General features: G+C 45.4%; 1 protein-coding gene across 1 annotated transcript; it reads left to right on the forward strand.

The window, feature by feature from the left end:
- The first annotated feature begins 90 nt into the window (after nucleotides 1-90).
- On the forward strand, nucleotides 91-19347 carry HINT1 (histidine triad nucleotide binding protein 1). The gene is made up of 3 exons (XM_068246600.1): nucleotides 91-264; nucleotides 14086-14190; nucleotides 19028-19347. Exons 1-3 carry the CDS (start codon nucleotides 154-156, stop codon nucleotides 19190-19192), a joined length of 381 nt encoding a protein of 126 aa, XP_068102701.1. The 5' UTR covers nucleotides 91-153; the 3' UTR covers nucleotides 19193-19347.
- The last annotated feature ends 874 nt before the right edge of the window (nucleotides 19348-20221 follow it).

The raw sequence follows: 20221 nt of genomic DNA on the forward strand, positions 1-20221 counted from the left end.
AAAAAAAAAAAAACAGTAATGTGTGCCCACATCAGAGATGGCGGCGTCAGACGGCGCACTAAGCATTACATTGTATAGCTGCGACAGCTGGTCACTGATCTGCCCTCACCTAGATCCTCCCCCTGGAGTTTATCTGTCAGTCGGGCTGCAGTCATGGCGGATGAGATCAGTAAGGCTCAAGCCGCCCGTCCCGGGGGTGACACCATCTTCGGCAAAATCATCCGCAAGGAAATTCCGGCCAAAATTTTCTATGAAGATGAGCAAGTACGTGGCTGTGCGGAGCACGTGTACCACCCTCTGCAGGCAGCATGGCCGGGGCGGGCACTCTGATTACACCGTTATAGCTGGCTACTATGGTCTGTGGTGTGTGTGCGCTTGTCATTTTTAGCAATTTGCCGCAGATTTGAAGAGGACGCGTTGCGATTGCAGGAATAGCTATGTTATGCATGATAAAAATAATAAAACCTATACTACATTAATAATAAAAGCTTTTACAGCTTCAAAGTCTGTCTCAAGCCACTAATGTGCTACTAGTCCTGTTCTGGCGCTTCATGACAGCTTGCTTCTGTTATTGCATGAGTTACTGTTATTGCATGAGTTATTGCATGAGTTTCCTTAAATTTTAAGACACAGATTGCTTCCAGAACATTAAATATTTGATTTGCAGTGTCATGTATTTTGTCATGGGTAATGTATGGAAGGTTGTGATCATACCTCCCAACTTCTTGTGATGAGAAAAATGGACACATTAAAGCTTAACTGAAGTATCCTAAAAAAAAAAAAAAACTTACCTGGGACCTGGTGCTTCTGACAGTCCCTGCAGCCAACCTGTGCCCATTGCTGTTTCCAAATTATCCTCCGTTCCCCCGCTGCGGCTCACTTTTCTCAATGCAGTTGAAGCCGACTTCTGAGTTGACAGCCACTGCACCTTGGCCACATCATGTATCCATGTTCATGTGGCCAGGAGCGTCCTGCGCAGTATGAGAAAATCTACTGAATGAGGCAGTGGACATCGCCTGCAAGATGTGACAGTGAGCTGCGGTGGGGGAATGGAGGATCGTTTGGTAACTTTGTGTGCACAGGTCAGCTGCAGGGAGCTGGCAGAAGCCCGCTTCACTAGGTATAAGTGAAACTTTTTTTGGGATACTTCTGTTCTGATTTAACCACTTGAGGACCACAGTCTTTTTGCCCTTACCTCCTTTTCTTGTCACTAATACAGCTTTCTTTTGGTGCTATTTGATTGTTGCTGCGAGTTTTACTTTTTATTATATTCATCAAAAAAGACATGAATTTTGTCAAAAAAAAAAGGACTTTTTTTTAACTTTCTGTGCTGACATTTTTCAAATAAAGTTAAATTTCCTATACATTTGAGCGCGAAAGTTATTCTGCTACATGTCTTTGATAAAAAAACAAACATTCAGTGTATATTTATTGGATTGGGTAAAAGTTATAGCGTTTGCAAACTATGGTGCCAAAAGTGAATTTTCCCATTTTGAAGCATCTCTGCCTTTTCTAACCACCTGTCATGTTTCATGAGGTGCTAAAATTCCAGGCTAGTATAAATACCCCCCAAATGACCCAATTTTGGAAAGAAGACATCTCAAAGTATTCAGTGAGAGGCATGATGAGTTCATAGAAGATTTTATTTTTTTGTCACAAGTTAGCGGAAAATGACACTTTGTGAAAAAAAAAAAATACAAATCATTACCGCTAACTTGTGACAAAAAATAAAATCTTCTATGAACTCATCATACTCTTAACGGAATACCTAAAATGCCAGGGCAGTATAGGAACCCCACAAGTGACCCCATTTTAGAAAGAAGACACCCTAAGGTATTCCGTTAGGTGTATGGTGAGTTCGTAGAAGATTTTATTTTTTGTCACAAGTTAGTGAAAAATGACACTTTGTAAAAAAAATAAAATAAAAATCAATTTCCGCTAACTGTTGAAAAAAAATAAAATCTTCTATGAACTCGTCATACTCTTAACGGAATACCTTGGGGTGTCTTCTTTCTAAAATGGGGTCACTTGTGGGGTTCCTATACTGCCCTGGCATTTTACGGGCCCAAAACCGTGAGTAGTCTGGAAACCAAGTTTCTCAAAATGACTGTTCAGAGGTATAAGCATCTGCAAATTTTGATGACAGGTGGTCTATGAGGGGGCAAATTTTGTGGAACCGGTCATAAGCAGGGTGGCCTCTTAGATGACAGGTTGTATTGAGCCTGATCTGATGGATAGGAGTGCTAGGGGGGGTGACAGGAGGTGATTGATGGGTGTCTCAGGGGGTGGTTAGAGGGGAAAATACATGCAATCAATGCACTGGGGAGGTGATCGGAAGGGGGTCTGAGGGTTTGGCCAAGTGATCAAGAGCCCGCACGGGGCAAATTAGGGCCTGATCTGATGGGTAGGTGTGCTACGGGGTGACAGGTGGTGACAGGAGGTGATTGATGGGTGTCTCAAGGTGTAATTAGAGGGGGGAAATAGATGCAAGCAATGCACTGGCGAGGTGATCAGGGCTGGGGTCTGAGGGCGTTCTGAGGGTGTGGGGAGCGGGTGATTTGGTGCCCTAGGGGCAGATAGGGGTCTAATCTGATGGGTATCAGTGACGGGCTGATTGATGGGTGATCAGTGGGTGATTAGATGGCAGAACAGATGTAAACAATGCACTTTGGAGGTGATCTGAGGGTAGGTCTGGGGCAATCTGATGGTGTGGGTGATCAGATTGCCCGCAAGGGGCAGGTTAGGGGCTGATTGATGGGTGGCAGTGACGGGGTGAGTGATGGGTGGCAGTGACGGGGTGATTGATGGGTGGCAGTGACAGGGGGTGATTGACAGGTGATCAGTGGGTTATTACAGGTTAGAACAGATGTAAATAATGCACTGGCGAATTAAGGGGAGGGGTGTCTGAGGGCAATCTGAGCGTGTGGGCGGGTGATTGGGTGCCCGCAAGGGGCAGATTAGGGTCTGATCTGATGGGTAACAGTGACAGGTGGTGATAGGGGGTGATTGATGGGTAACTAGTGGGTGTTTAGGGTAGAGAACAGATGTAAACACTGCACTTGGGAGGTGATCTGATGTCGGATCTGCGGGCGATCTATTGGTGTGGGTGATCAGATTGCCCGCAAGGGGCAGGTTAGGGGCTGATTGATGGGTGGCAGTGACAGGGGTGATTGACAGGTGATCAGTGGGTTATTACAGGGGTGATAGAGGCATACAGTACACGGGGGGGGGGAGAATCTGAGGGGTGGGGGCTGATCAGGAGGGAGCAGGGGGCAGTTTAGGGTTAAAAAAAATAGCAGTGACAGGGAGTGATTGATGGGTGATTAGGGGGGTGATTGGGTAATAACAGTGGTCTGGGGGGTGAGCAGGGGGGGGTCTGAGGGGTGCTGTGGGCGATCAGGGGGCAGGGGGGGGGAAAATCAGTGTGCTTGGGTGCAGACTAGGGTGGCTGCAGCCTGCCCTGGTGGTCCCTTGGACACTGGGACCACCAGGGCAGGAGGCAGCGTGTATAATAGGCTTTGTATACATTACAAAGCCTATTATACATACGTGCAGCGGTAATCCGGGTGCTAGTAACCCGCCGGCGCTTCCGAACAGCCGGTGGGTTACAGCGCGATGGGGGCGGAGCCAGTCATTCGTGACGCGATTGCCACATAACCACGCCTGCCTCCGCCGATGGGCGTATTGCGGTCGTTTAGGCCCAGTCTTTGCCGCTGCCCATCGGCTGGGGGCGGTCGGCAAGTGGTTAAGACACACCACTGCCACACCCCTAGCCACGTTTGCCACTAAACATTCATGAGAAAACATGGTGCTTTCTAGTCTATTTCAGGAGACCCAGCAGGAAATCTCAGGGAAATTCTGCTAATGTGATTGGGTGGACAGCACCCTCTCGACCTGCTAGGTTTCCAATAGGTTGTAGTAAACTACACCCACACTATTTGGCCAGTCACAACACTTTGTGCTGTGATTGAAGAATGGTTTCCTGCTGGGTACCTTAAATTAGACTAGCGTCAAATATATAATTTTAGAATTCACACCACACTAGTCCTTTCTATCATCACTTGTTTTTCTTCATATTAGCATTTGAAAATAAAGGGAACAAGGCACCACTTTTTTTTCTTCCTAGTTTCTAATAGCTATAGGAGCTGCCATGCCCCCCTCTATTAGCTGCCCATTACTTATCTGGGTAAGATGTGAAGATAGCATCTGTGACTTCTCTAAACTCTTTGAAGTACAGTTTCCTATGTACCCACCATCTGAGCTTTTGTTTGCTCTCTGCTAATGTGTGCAATAAAATAATTACATCAGCCCTTATCTGCCTGAAATGTCTGTGGTTGGGCAGGCCTTGGAAGTAGGTTATAAGGGTACAAAGCCTAAAACAACAACTTACATATTACCTATTTTTTTTTTTACATTTAACAATGAGCCACATTATTGGCATTCATTTTTAATGTGCTATTGAGATGCAGTGACAATGGTGCGTGTATTTAATCTTTGTATAGCGTCGACATCCTACGCAGCGCTATACAGAGTATATAGTCTTGTCCCTCAGGATTTGCAACGTAACACCCCAGTGTGAAACTTGCCTCACTGTTTGGCCTCATTCACTCTGTGCAACACAGATGGCATTGTGTTACATTGCAGTCTTTGTCTCCTTTGCGGTGTGGATCCCTTACATTGACACTGATGGTATACGGCTGCATTTCGGCAACCATGCATGCAGCAGTATGTTGTGATTATGCACTGCTGCTTGCTTACACATGTGGTTCTCCCTTCCCCTCACTATGTAGGTTTCCCTGGTGTCCAGTAGTACTCACCTCCCTCATATAAATTTCTCTGGTGTCTAGTGGCTACATCTGTCCCCAGCCAGTATAGGTTCCAGTGGTGTCCAGTGGTTGCCCTACTCCTCCCATATAGGGTTTCCTGGTTTTCAGCTTTGTCCCCTATAGCAGACTATTAACAGTGGAGGTACTTGAAGATCATGCTTACCTTATCCACATGACCCTACTAGGCCTCCCATGCAATTATTCTCTAGTGGCCGCAAGTTGCAAGTTTCTTCCTGTATCAGGAACCCAGGAAATGGGAGAGTGGGCTGTGGCACTGGAGAGCGGATCACATGGGAGACCTGGCAGTGTTGTCCGGTGCTGCATCAGGTAAGGCCTCTTTTCCATGAAGGCTGAACTTCTCACTTGCCGGGTATGAAGTATGCTGCACTGTACTTGTTAATGCGCATGTTTTGCGGTAACCCACTGAATGCAGTATGTTGCTATACTGCACACCGTTGTACTGCAATGCAGTCGGCGCACTGTGAACGTTGCTAAAGGTGGTGCATTGCTGTGTCTTGTTACCGCCCCTCTCTTCTGGCAAGGATGTACTGCACCACTGCACGAGTTTGGTTGTGCCTGCGAAATAAGCCGGATCGGTTACTGTGCAGGTGAGACCATGCCCGCACGTCTAAAGTGCTCCTCTTCTTGAGTACTGCCCAGATCAGCTGGAGGGGCTGTGAGCGGCTATGGAGGAACGGAGGGCATGGAGGGGAAGCCTGAGGATCCAGAGGCTTCCCTTTCTCTAGGTAACTGGTTTTTAACCCAACCCTGTCCACCCTTAACAATGCATGTTCATTAACCCTCTTGGTGTTATGATTCTTTCTGGATTTTAAGGTCTAAAAACGGTGCAATTTTTTTGCACCCTTTCAGACCCTAAAACCTGGGGGAAAAAAATCATGCTGCCAGGGAGTTCTGCAATCACTCGCCCCCTGGCTTTAGTGCTGCAGTTTTCCCTCCGTCCTCCGGGTGGCTCTGCAACTCTAAAGTGAAATTAAAGGGAACCTTAACTGAACGGGGGTAAAGAGTTTTACTTACCTGGGGCTATTACCAGCCCCCTGCAGCAGTCCTGTGCCCTCGGCGCCGCTCTGGAATCCTCTGGTCCCCCGCTGTCACTTAGTTTCGTTTTTGACGACTCACCAGTCGCCGGCCGCCATGCGTATTATTGGACGCATTCACCAATGCAATTAGCGCTATTGCGGACCGCAACGCGTACAAAAATACGCGTTGCCGCATATCTACGCGTGAGGAATGTGGCAACGCGTATTTTTGTACGCGTTGCGGTCCGCAATAGCGCTAATTGCATTGGTGAATGCGTCCAATAATACGCATGGCGGCCGGCGATTGGTGAGTCATCAAAAATGAAACTAAGTGACAGCGGGGGACCAGAGGATTCCAGAGCGGCGCCGAGGGCACAGGACTGCTGCAGGGGGCTGGTAATAGCCCCAGGTAAGTAAAATTCTTTAACCCCCGTTCAGTTAAGGTTCCCTTTAAGGGAGGAGAGGAAGAAGAATGGCGGCCGACGTCAGGATCCCCCGGGAGGTATGTACAAACGCCCGCTGCGCGCTATACTCTGTAGTATCCTCCCGGCGGCTACCCCGAGCAGAGGTCGGGATTACCGCTCTTAGCTGTGGTTTTTCGCCCCTACCCTAGCTCGGGAATACCGCCAAAGAGGTTAAGTCTGCTGAGACTTATTACCTCACCTATGAATGTTATTGGTTTCCTGCGGAACGTACTGCAAAAGTGCTGCATTTGATTGGTCCATTTCCAAGCTGCATACATTTGCTTAGTTTTACCAAAACATTTGCATCAATACAGAATTATTAGCATCTCTTCTCAGTTAACGTGTTGACTGAAATCAGTTGACTTGTCAATCTCTGCAATAAATGAAGTAATGATTTACCCTCCTGCCATCCAGAAACAAACACATCTGAACTATAAAACAATACATCCCCCCTCTGCAGCTTGAGTTTTCTAAATTGCTAATTGTTATATAAAGCTATTGGGTTTGTATTGCTGTCTGCCCTTCCATTCGGGAGCTTTTCCTTCGCTCCCTGTTCTGAAAGGTTAGAACATGGTTGTATTGTATTGCCATGTGTGTCCTTGTTGGGGAGCATTCACCTCACTTCCTGTCGATGAATAGAAAAGGAAATATGGAAAAATTATTTTATATAGGGCTTCCTGAGGAGATGAACAGCAATAAAATGGCAGTTCTGACCCTTCATCTTCCACTTTTAATGCTGTGTGTCTCTGTGTGTCTCTCATAGATCTATTGGCACCCATCATTATGGCTGTAAAAACCCAACAGGTTTTATTGTGTGTGTATGGGGGGGGGAAACCCAACAGGTTCTAACACACACACACACACACACACACACACACACACACACACACACACACACACACACACACACACACACACACACACACACACACACACACACACACACACACACACACACACACACACACACACACACACACACACACACACACACACACACACACACACACACACACACACACACACACACACACACACACACACACACACACACACACACACACACACACACACACACACACACACACACACACACACACACACACACACACACACACACACACACACACACACACAGTTTTAGCTTTAATTTGTATGCTACCATTTAGGCATGCCTGATATATGATTTTGCTTCATTTCTTCTGTCTTGGAAGACCAGATCATCTCTGCCTTTTCCTAAGGATGCATAGCTCATTACTAGGGTACATTTATATTGCAAAAGATAAGTCAGTCTTTTGCCTAGTACACACAATGAGATTTTCTGGCAGATTTACTGGCAGATCAATTATTTATAACATTTCTGATCGATTTTTTTTCCATTCACTTCTATGGAAAATTGATTGGTAATCAGATCAGACCTATTGGAAATAATCGAGCTGGCAGTAAATCTGCCATAAAATCTTATTGTGTGTGTACCTAGCATAAGAGTGCATTGGGATAGATGTAGAAACTTCAGGCTGCTGGCCACAAACAAGGTTCGGCTGCCACTCTATGCAACCCAATGGTGGCATTTGTAACCCCATCCATGTCATCGTTTGATACGCAAAGAATTTGTCGCGTCTGAGCACAACTGCGCATAAGTGACTCCATGGGGGGTGGGGCAACTTTCCAACACCCGTGCTGAGCCCTAGCAAGGGTCTGGCTGGTGTACGGGAGACGCTGACAGGTGGTGTATTCACCCCTTTCAGTCTCCTGTGTAAAAGGCGCCTAAGATGTGTTGAGGAAATAATCTCCTGAGCTAGCAAGGATAAATTCGGTTTTCTGTATGTGGTCAGCTGAGAAATCGCAGTGAAGCTCCATGATGTATATAACAGATTTTTAATATGGATGGGGATGTTTTCCTGTCATAATTGTGACCCAACTTCCTGATGTGTTCCAACCCTTATTGGAGAATCCTCAGCTGAAAAGGTCTGCTCTGCTGAGCTGATGTCTAACATCCTGTAGGCTCATCTGTGTCACTATATTTAGCTTGAGAGACAGATGGTTGATTCTGAAGTAGCTGGAGAGAGTTAAAATATAAAGAGGAATTCAAAGTGTTTCCAGTAGCAACCTGTCAAAATCCAGCTGCTGTTTTTTGACCTGTGCTGAAGTTCTAATCACTGATACAGGGAAGCAGTTGCCACAGAGTGTATGCAAAGTTAATGGAGATAGTAGTTTTCTGCTTCATTTACTTGCGGGTAAAGGTTGCACAGCTTGTTATGCAAACAGTCACAAGTATGTGCACTCGGCGCATTGCTGCAAAGATACTTATGCAAACATACTATCAAAATTTTTTTTTTTTGTTTCAGGAGAAAGGCACAGAGCTGCAGTAGCTATTAGGCTGCTTTTCCACTAGGAGGCGAGATCACATGTAAAATCGCGCTGCAATGCTATCACGCAGCCTACATTTTCCATTGTTGATTGCGCTGTGAACCGTTCGAAGCGGATCGCAATGGCACAAAAAGTCATGCAGGCCGACAATTGTGATTCGGGAAAAACTGAAATGTGCAAATGGAAAATGGTGGTGCTGTCGCGATTGGCAAAAATCTGTTTTTTGGAGTGGATCGAAGTGGAAAAACGGTGCAAGTCTAAAAGTAAACCTGCGATGAGTAAAAAAAAAAAAAAGTATACATTCCTGGGGCTTCCTCCAGACCACCACTTCAGGCTGATTGGTCCCTCGCTGTCCTCCTCCGCTGCCTGAATCCTCCACTATGGTTCCCAGTAATTTCCCAAGTCAGGGCGTACTGTGCATGCCTGGCCTCACGCACCCAATCCCGCTCCTGTTGGCGGGAGAGTGACGAGGGAGCACTAGCTGCCAGACTGTGCCTGCGCTGACTGGCGCCGACTTCGGAAATAACTGGGAACCATAGTGGTGGATCCAGGCGGCGGCGGACAACGGTGAGGGACCGATCAACCTGAAGGGGTCTGGAGAAAACCATAAGTATGTGTACACTTTTTTTTTATAATTTTTTTTTTTTTTTGTTGTTGTTGTTGTTGTTGCTTATCTCAGGTGCCATTTAATGCAATATGCTTGTGAGGCAGCCACTAGAGCGAACTCAGTAAGCAGTAGCAGTGTTAATAAGGAGTTATTGGGCAAGACTTCCTGAATAAGTGCTGGCTTGCTGAATAGGAAGAGCTGAGATTTGAAACTGGCTCTCCTATGTCGGTGGCAGAGCCCTAATACACCAGTTTTTGAAGGTTTCGCTCACTGAGGGCTCTTTCACACTACAGGCAGCGGTGAAAGGCTAAAACGCTGCGTTTTGGCTGCAGGCGTTTTGAAGGCGTTTTAACGCCTATACATTACAATCAATTGTAATGAGAAACGCCGCGGTAGGCCCAGAAAAAGCGCCTGGGAGCGTTGAAACGCAACGCTCCAAAACGCAGCGTTTAGTGTGAATGGTAAAATGAAAGTCTATGGACTTTCTTTTACCTAGGAAAACGCCAACTTCGGCCGTGGTGTTAAAACGCCGAAAAAGCCCTCTGGTGTGAAAGGGCCCTGAACACTACTGAGCAGTGCTGCAACAGGGTACACCACAGTACAGTGGAAAATCCTTATTTCCTTATTTTTCAGTGTGCATGGAAAACTTCAAAAATGTCTTGTCAGGTCACTGTTCTACAAGCAGCTTGCTAAATGTTCGTTCCTCTGAGAATGTGCTGAACCTGACCCAAGACACAATGGAAATGGGAGGTGTCAGAGCTCATGTACCCAGAGCCTAGGCAAATATGTAGATGTCCTTTGTTATTTTCAGTAGCAATTCTTGTAAGAAGGATGGATTGTAAAAACAACCTGAAGAAGAAAAAATGGAGACTACTATTCTTTAGGGATAACTGTACTCACTTAGTAAAGCAGTTATCCTTTGCGGTCCACCTTCACGTCCAGGATGAGAAATGTGTCTCCCTGTCTGGGATGTGCCTTACTGTAAATAGAGTAGTGAACCTGGATATGTCCCTGGCGCAGGTTCATTTTTGGCCACGGTTGAGGGGTTAAAGCATCAACACACTTGCTTAAAGTGGACCTGCACTCTTCCACAGGCCAGAAGGGAAACATAGAGGAATGCACCCTGTATGTATTTAGAGAGTTTAGCCTGTCTAATTCCCCCTCACCTGTGATTAATCACCACTGTAATTTAATCTCTCAGATCTGTCAGCTCAGGAATCTCCTCTGGCAGAGCAGCTAATTTGTAAACACAGCATGTTAACATTATCCCTGCTTTCATGAAGGCAGGAAGTAGACACACTACAGATTTATTATTACTTAATTATTGCGCCACAGTCCACAAAAGTCCTGTATAGTAATCTATCACCAGTTTCTGGGGTCACTGCAGAGGTTTCCAAAATATTGTTACAATGTTCAAGTGTTACTGCTGCGCTTAACAGACTCTGTTACTTGCAATATTAGTTCAAATCAAAAGAGCTATAATTTATCTTACAAAAGTCCTCAAAGTTCCGATCAGAAAAAATTCATCCACCTTGAGGGCTTGTTTCCACTGTAGCGGTGCGGAATCGCCTGGATTCCACCGCTGAAGAAATCGCATGCGGCTGCGTTTCCGCATGCAGATTTACCCGCGATTTCGCATGTGATTTCGCATGGCAAGGAGCCATGCGAATTTAACCATGTCACTGCCTGTGTTAAGTTCCATTGGCTTTCTTGCGAAATCGCGGGGAAATCCGCATGACAAAGCCGCATGCGATTTCCCTATTGAATACATTAGCGGCGATTCGCCCGCATTCCTGCCGCACGCGAATCTGCACGACTTTTCCCCGCACCGAAAAACGCCGCCGCACACGTGGAAACAGCCCCATCCACTAACATTAAGTATGCGAATCCGCATGCAGTGCCCGCATGCGGATTCGCTATAGTGGAAACGAGCCCTAAGAATTGCCGCTAGAAGTTCACTGAAATAGTACGATTGGACTTGCCACTCCTAGAAAAATACAAAAATTCTCCACATAGGGTGATAACGTTCAGGTTATCAATAGTAAGCAGCACACCACCCAGAAGTGCTCTAGTGAATTGTGAAGGCTGGTGTTAGTTGTTTATAGACCCACACCCCTTCTTATATGCTCACCGGATTCAGACCACCTCAATTATTGGTGGGTCTTAGGCAGTGCTCATATCCACATATAGATAATAATAGTCCTGTAAGAAAAACAAATCTCGACATAGGGTAATACTGTTCATATACAAATATGCTTCTCCACAGTGTCACTCCGTGTAAACCGTGCTCTCATTCCATGCAGTGGGGATCCCACTCCCTGCACAACAATCTGCTCACAAGATGGAGCCCACCTCTACAGACAGATGGAGATTGCGCTTAGTAATGCCTTGCGAACAAATTTCCTCACTCCTGTTCATAAAATCTAACCTCTCCTGAGGTCTTTTATTCCAATGAGTCTCAAATAAAACACATAAAAGAAAACCTAGTGTAAAACTGTAGATGCTTGCCTCTGGGCGCACATAGAAATACACTTGCGTGTCCAGGGCAAGTTTAAGCATATCACAGGCCACTTTCACCGATGGCCATCCGCTGAAGCAATGAAGGATTTCCCGATCCGCGGCGTCCCGCTCTATTCCTTCCTCCACGCCGAGTGTTTCAATGTAGTTCCGCGCTAGTAACGGTGACGGGCCGGTCCACTCGCTTCTGGGTGTGCGCGTGACGTCAGATGTTAAGCTCCGCCCTACGCGTTTCGTCCTCACGCCGGACTCATCAGGGGCTCCCTGATGAGTCCGGCGTGGAGGAAGGAATAGAGCGGGACGCCGCGGATCGGGAAATCCTTCATTGCTTCAGCGGATGGCCATCGGCGAAAGTGGCCTGTGATATGCTTGAACTTGCCCTGGACACGCAAGTGTATTTCTATGTGCGCCCAGAGGCAAGCATCTACAGTTTTACACTGTTTTCTTTTATGTGTTTGAGACTCCTTGGAATAAAAGACCTCAGGAGAGGTTAGATTTTATGAACAGGAGTGAGGAAATTTGTTCGCAAGGCATTACTAAGCGCAATCTCCATCTGTCTGTAGAGGTGGGCTCCATCTTGTGAGCAGATTGTTGTGCAGGGAGTGGGATCCCCACTGCATGGAATGAGAGCACGGTTTACACGGAGTGACACTGTGGAGAAGCATATTTGTATATGAACAGTATTAACCTATGTCGAGATTTGTTTTTCTTACAGGACTATTATTATCTATATGTGGATATGAGCACTGCCTAAGACCCACCAATAATTGAGGTGGTCTGAATCCGGTGAGCATATAAGGAGAAGGGGTGTGGGTCTATAAACAACTAACACCAGCCTTCACAATTCACTAGAGCACTTCTGGGTGGTGTGCTGCTTACTATTGATAACCTGAACGTTATCACCCTATGTGGAGAATTTTTGTATTTTTCTAGGAGTGGCAAGTCCAATCGTACTATTTCAGTGAACTTCTAGCAGCAATTCTAAAGGTGGATGAATTTTTTCTGATCGGAACTTTGAGGACTTGTGTAAGGGCTCGTTTCCACTATCGCGAATCTGCATGCGTCCAACGCATGCAGATCCGCACATGTAATACAAGTGGATGGGCCTGTTTCCACTGTAGCGTTGTTGAGGTGCGTTTTTTTCAGCGTGAAAAAAACGCACAAAAGAGCCAACGATTTCGCCTGCGTCGGGAATCCGTGCGAATCGCCGCTAATGTATTTAATAGTAAAAACGCATGCGTTTGTTACATGCGTTTTTACCCGCGATTTCGCACCTTTTTCAATTTTATTTAGCCCTGGCAGTGTCATGGTTAATTTCGCATGGCACCCTGCCATGCGAAATCGCAGGCGAAATCGCGGGTAAAAACGCATGTGGAAACGCATCCGCATGCGTTTTTACAAGCGTCGGAATGCGGCCGAAATCGCGTCGCAACAGTGGAAACAAGCCCTAAGATAAATTATAGCTCTTTTGATTTGAACTAATATTGCAAGTAACAGAGCTGGTGAGCGCAGCAGTAACACTTGAACACTACAGATTTATTGTTTACACGGCATTTCGGCGCACAGGGCTTTTGGTGCAGAGTGAGCTGAATGATGGCTCACCCTTTAGCACAAATTCGAGGGGAGGGGGGGGGGGGAAGGTGTGAAATATAATTCCCCCTCATAGTCGTCGCAATACGGAGAGAGAAGTAATTCGGGGTCCGGCGATTGCTGGATCACTCGTGCTCGGGGTGCGGACTAAAGCATTACTGCTATAGCCGCGCCAAGCTTCGGATTTATTGCAGAATTTGTATCAGCTGTAACAAAGAAATGTTTTTCTTTATAGGTTATTATGCTGTTAAGTATCTTTTAGAGCAGAGGACGTTCTGAGTTCCGGTCCACTTTACATTTGCATGTAGCACAGAGAACATACATGGAAATGACACCAGCACGTAGCCAGGGAGCATGGTGGTATTTTGTTAATAAAGAAGCACTGATAGAAAAAGATATTGTCCAGACCAGATATTTCTTACAAAAACCTGCTGCATGTTTGGTAGTTTTGAGTGGCCCGGTTTTCATATATCCCTTTCCTGAGCTCAGGAGGATCCTGGGTTATTTTCAAATCTTAAGTATTTTATTGTAAAATGTTGATCTTTCCTACTCTACTCCCTCCGTTGTTCTCTCTTCTCTCCTGTGATGTCTATACTTTGTGCTTAACCCAGACATAGCCTGGAGTGCCCTAGGTGTGTTTTATTACGTAATGCTGCTGTTGTTCTCTCCTCCAGTGTATCGCCTTCCATGATGTCTCTCCACAAGCACCAACGCATTTCCTAGTGGTTCCTAAGAAGGCTATTAGCGGTATATCTAAAGCGGATCCTGCTGATGCAGCTGTAAGTGAAAGCTCATTTTTATATTGATGAATAACCGGTCTCTTTTGGCCCACTGAGGATACATTGCCGTAGGCCGTGCAGACAGCACAGGGACTGATTTACTTTGATGTATTCTGTGAAATCTGGGGGTATAACAGAAACCAACAGCTAGCAAAACAGTTTGGCTTCTCCTTGAAGTAGACACAAATATAAATCATACTATATGTCTGCTGGATGCAGATGAATAGGGGACAGAGATCTTTTACAGCATTTACAAATAAAACTATCACCTGCTGTATTGTGGTATTTAAACCACTTAAAACTTTCAATTATACTTAAAATCAAAACACCAGCAGCAGTCTGTGGTGGAATGAAAGGTACACTGCATGACAGTATATCTAGGATGGTAACAAATTATAAAACCTGGCATGTGTACAGCTGAACAATAAAGGGAGGTTTTTATAGTACCGCTGTCCCTTTTCACATATATGGTAAGCTGAGATCTGTTTTTTTTTTTTTTTTTTTTTTTTTTTTTTTTTTTTTATATCCAGGAAATTAGAATTGTTGTTTAGGCTGGTTTTACACTGCAAACCGGCGTGTGCGTTGCGCCAGCCGCACCGCCAAAAACAGGCCTTCAGGGAAAACCGCGTTAGTACGCTGTGTTCCCTGTCGGGCCACCAGCCAAACAGGAAGTGACATGCGCTTGTGGTCACTTCCTACTTTGGGGTATACAGAAGTGCACGGAAGTGTATTGTAAAAATACGATTCCGCGCATGCGTGCCGTGATGTCAACTTATTTTAAAAACCCTGCGTCTCCATAGACTAACAGGACTTCTGGCCCGACGCAGGTCGCCACGAAGCTCGCACAGTAACGTAGTTCTGCACTAGCATTAGATTAGGGACTTCAGGCACAAAGTACCGCGGGAAGTATGAACTTCCCCATAGGGTTTAATTAGGCTACGGTAGCAGTGCGGCAATTTGTCTCACCGCGCCATTGTGAAAGGGCCCTAAAAGACAACTGTAATGAGAGGGATATGGAGGCTGCCATATTTATTTCCTTTTAAGCATTCTAGTTGCCTGGCAGTCCTGCTGATCTTCTAATAGCTTTAGCAATAGACCCTGAACAAGCATGTAGCAGATCAGGTGTTTCTGACATTGCCAGATCTGACAAGATTAGCTGCTTGTTTCTGGTGTGATTCAGTCATTACTGCAGCCAAATATATCAGCAGGGCTGAAAAACTGGTATTTGTTAAAAGGAAATAAATATTTCACCTTTAAAAATGGCCATGCTGATCATACTCTAGATCGGAGGGTTACACTTAGGGGCCTACCGTATTTTTCGGCGTATAAGACACACTTTTTCTTCCCCAAAACTGGGTGGAAAAAGTGAGTGTCTTATATTCCAAAGGTACGGTTTTGGGTCCCGCAATATACTTACCTGATCCTGCCGCCACCGCTCCTTTCTTCCGTCTGTGGTAATCCGAGCCTGCCCGATCATCCGAGTTCATCAAGGATCCAGCTCTTCAGCGTCCCAATCTGCCACGCTCCTCTTCGAGCAGCCTTCCAGTGTACACGTGCCTCTGTCGACACCCTTCCTAGTTACAGCGCATAGGCACTTCCTGGTTACAGTGCCTCTTCTGTGTGACCTGCAGCGTCGTATGTGCGCCTGACGTCACATGCACTGTAACCAGGAAGTGCCCATGATGCTGTAACTAAGAAGGGTCTCGGCAGAGACACGCGTACACCAGAAGGCTGCAGTCTATATACCAAGACTGCAGCAATGAGTGTGGCAGATGGGACGCTGAAGAGCTGGATCCTTGATGAGTGGGGAACCTCGTGATGCAGAAGACCTGAACGCAGGGGCCTCTTTCTAGAGCGTCTCTCCTCAAGCTGGCTCCCCATCTAAGTTATCACTGCTCCTCAAGGGGGCGTTCATCTAAAAAGGGTGGTGGAGAAAGCCACTAGTAGAATATCACAAGTAGTTAAGGACCAGAGACTGCTGGTACAGCGAAGTGGCGTAAAACTATGCTTACCGACGAATCTTCGTTCGGTCTCGCCTCTCTCACCGGTCACCCTGCTCGCTCCCCGCCACAGGCACCTCTCTCTGCCATCGCTGTGACGGCAGAGCGCTGTGTGCTGCTCAGGGGCTGCTTTCATTTTCTCCTGACCCTGTCAAATGTAAGCCAATGTGAATGGCTTACAGTAATGACAGGGCCAGGAGCCAATGAAAACTGCTCCTGACCGGCACACAGAGCTCTGCCGTCATATAGACGGCAGAGCAAGTGATCTGCGGCGGGGAGAAAGCAGCGCGATCGCCGGGAGCGGCAACGGGTTTTGAAATTTACGACCTGTCAGATCCGCACTGCCACATGCAGGACGTAACTTTCAACTGCGTCGGTCCTGTAGTGGTTAATAATGTAAAATTTTGTCCATAAGGTGCACGGGCCCTCATTCAATTCACTTTTTCTCCTAAGTTTTTTTTTTTTTTTTTTTTTTTTAGGTTTTATTTTCATGACTTATCAATAAAATGCCTTTAAAGTGAGCCAAAACTCGGGTACAAAAATCGCTAAAGGGGAGGATGGTGCTGTGAATCATATGGCACAGCAAATAAAAAAAACAATGAAAATATTTCATTTAAAAACGGGATCAGGGGTACTTTAAAATCTCTTTTTGTACCCTTCGGCTCAGGTTCCCTTTAAACCACCAGCAAGCAAGTACTTTTGGTACTTTTTCAATTGCAGAATGCTGAAAAGTATTATACTGTCTCCTGAGTTTGTCAGTCTACTCTTACAATTCTACTTACTTCCCTGGTTACATTGGACCAACATTGGAAAACTGTAAGTTTTGGCTTTCTTTTGCACCAGGTCTCAAGTCTGTATGATGCACTGTTCTTGAGTTAGGGGATGTTAATTGAGGGGTGTCCTTTGTGCCTGGCTGCAGATAGCACTGTGAAGAGCTGGAGGAGCGAGAGAGCTCGGGAGGTAAAGAGAAGAGCGCATTTAGAGGAATTGAGTCTCCAGTGACTCTACAGATGCCCTCTGTATAGTGACTGTAGGATTTCCAGAGGGGATTCATCTTCTCCTGCCCCCCTGACAATCCAAAAAGTGGAAATTGGTGCTCTTCACACTAATCAATTCCAATCAACAACCTCACCTGTGGAGCATATCCAGGGTGGTCGTGTGCTGCAGAACCCCTGTGGATGGTGGAGGGGTGTATGTGCAGCACAGCTGTGTGCTTTGGGATCCCCTGTTACGGTGTGCATATCCAGGTGGGGCTGCAGGATCTACTGTGGAGGGGGTGCATGTCCTTGGGCGGCTATGTGCTGCAGAATCCCCTGTGAAGATGGGTGATAAGTTTCCTCCTCTGTCTCTGCTCTTTTCTCTACCTGCTGAGCTCTCTCCCTCCTCCAGCCGTTCACTGCGCTCTTTGCAGCCAGGCGTATTGGACACCCTTCCTTCAACGCAGCTTAACTCAGAAAAGGTGCATCGCATCAACTCTCTACCCATTACAAATAAAAGCCGAGACTCAAGGCTTTCCAACGGTGGTCTGATGTCACCAGGTGAGTAAACATAATTTTAACAGAAGGCTGACAAAATCTGTTGACAGTATAATACGTAAGTACCATAATTTCTACTGTACCTGATTTGTTTGTCTCCAGTTTGTGAAACTGCAGAAAACTGCACATGGAGTTTTCACTCTGGATAACTGCTTTTTTGCTGAGGTTAATTTCATGGTGACATTAATGCATCATTCCATGGATCTGTTGTGGTGTTTATTATACTGGATGTATTGCAAACAAAATATTGTCTGTGGGTTCAATTGCCTTATTAGGGCAGTAGGTGGTGCTGTGTGAATGCTTCTGTAACTGGAAAGACTGTTTTAGATTTCATTATTATTATTGTTCTGAGTTTTTTTTTTTGTGCAGAGTAGTAGTACAGACAAGTGAGTACGATTTCTGCCCATCTTGGGCTTCTTTTACACTGCAAATCACAATTCCTATTTCTGATTTGCGATTTTTCAATGGATGCTAGCAGCACATGAAGAAAAACACAGCATGCAGGACTTTTTTTTTTTTTTTTTTTTTTAATCGCTTCAAAAATCGGAATTGCATGTAGTGTAAAAGAGCCCTCAAAGATGTTTTGTTCGTTTAACTATCAAACATGTTTGAACATCTCGGTTATGAAGTGTGGAAGATTGTAGATTTAATCTAATGTATACTTTTCATGACTTTCATTAGACAAGGATTTCGGCCCTCAGATGAACTACAAGTCCTGGCCTTTGATAGCCTTCAGGTATTTTAATTTGTGAAGGACACCAGGTTTGCTGTTAGACATTTTATGTTTGCACACTTTATCCATTGAAGGCAGCATTCAGTTCTAAAAGTGCCAGCTTGGCTAATCACTGTTACCCGTAGAAGCTGTGGGATTTAATTAGGAAATGCTAGGATATAAAATTCCTGCAGATTGATTTCCTGACCATTCATCTGTTTTATGACAGCAAGAAATCAATCGTGTAAAATTATAATATGCAGTTATACAGTCCTAGCCATCATGTAAATGAGACGTCATGCAGGTGTGCTCCTCATATCTGATGTGATAAAATTGTACGGCTGCTCCTTATCCTCGGCTGCAGTGGAGCGATGTTATGTTGTGCCTGTGTGTCCTCATTTTGCACTTCTGTGCTGGGGAATCTCATCACATCTGAAGGGTGAAAAATATTCTGTCTGGTTAGTGATTAGGCTTGTTAACCCAAGGCAGCAGAGCTTTGTGTCTGTCACTTCTGCACGATGCACTATGGCTAAATATTGTTATATCAGTGTATGCAGTGCAGACATGTAACCTTTTTGTTCTTTCTACAGCTACTAGGACATCTGTTAATCGTTGGCAAGAAATGTGCCGCCGATGTGGGCCTGGAGAATGGCTACCGTATGGTTATCAATGATGGTCCAGATGGTGGTCAGTCTGTGTACCACGTTCACCTACACGTTCTTGGCGGACGTCAGCTGGGATGGCCTCCAGGCTAATGACCTGCAGTGCGGAAAGCACAAAGCAATCCCGTCAGAACTGTTCTCTCGTTGTCCACCTCTGGCACATCAGCTTTTGCCCAGATGAGAATACATTTGATGTGTTTTCTGTTGAAGGTAGTGCATGGCAAAATAAATTGAGTTTATTACATCAATTGTGTGGACTTTTGAATGGACTGCCTTTAAAGTGTGTTATTATCACATCTACCATTATTAGATTATTTTGTGTGACTTACCGGTACACTTGGATTACAGTGGTAAACATCCCTCACTGCTAGCCCTCTTACTGTTTGATATGAAGAAGATAGGTGTGAGCCAAAAGAGCAAAGAGTTCAAACCTCACAAAAAAAGATTATTCTGTGTGGCCAACTATTGTCACAAAGTCAGATACTGAGCTGAATCTCTACATTTTATGGTTGTTATGGAACTTGACAACTCTCAGCAGTAAGAACATGACAGCTGCTGTAATTTTTCCCTATTCTCAGAGTAAAAATTTGGGGCAGAAACTGCTTTCAAATGAATTCCAATAAATCTTAAGGGTTTATTCATGCTAGTTGCACAGCCCTTTATTTGTTTGTGTTGTGTAAGGCAGCTAAAGTGCAGAAATTTGAAGGCTCAACATACAATCAAACCTAACTTTTTTTTTTTTCTGAAGGTTACATAGTCACATAATTAGTTTGGTTGAAAGAAGACATTTGTCCATCAAGTCCAACCAGAAAAAAAAAAATAAAAAGCCATCCTGAACCTGCACATATCCCAGCTCTGCTTCTAATTTTCATATGTCACTTCAGCCTCTTTCAACACTCCAATAGTCCCACTCACCTTGCAGGTCATACCATTGATCTCATCTCCACGTCCACCTCCCTTTTTGACATAGACATTCCTTCCTTCCTCCTCTCTAACCTTCTCTGATCACCTGATCCTGTATCCCCCACCCTCAGTCTACCTTAGGTCCATTGCAAACAGACCTTTGCAATCTCCACCCCAACATCCTTTCTAACACCCTTGACTCTCTCTCCCTCCCTCATG

Source organism: Hyperolius riggenbachi, chromosome 1 (genome assembly GCF_040937935.1).
Source record: "Hyperolius riggenbachi isolate aHypRig1 chromosome 1, aHypRig1.pri, whole genome shotgun sequence".
NCBI lineage: Eukaryota > Metazoa > Chordata > Amphibia > Anura > Hyperoliidae > Hyperolius > Hyperolius riggenbachi.

Excerpts from the sequence above, each read along its gene's own strand:
- HINT1 (XM_068246600.1), top strand. The coding sequence starts at position 154 with ATGGCGGATGAGATCAGTAAGGCTCAAGCCGCCCGTCCCGGGGGTGAC. Across the intron at positions 265-14,085 it reads TTTTCTATGAAGATGAGCAA|TGTATCGCCTTCCATGATGT; the intron begins GTACGTGGCTGT and ends TCTCTCCTCCAG. Across the intron at positions 14,191-19,027 it reads CGGATCCTGCTGATGCAGCT|CTACTAGGACATCTGTTAAT; the intron begins GTAAGTGAAAGC and ends TTCTTTCTACAG.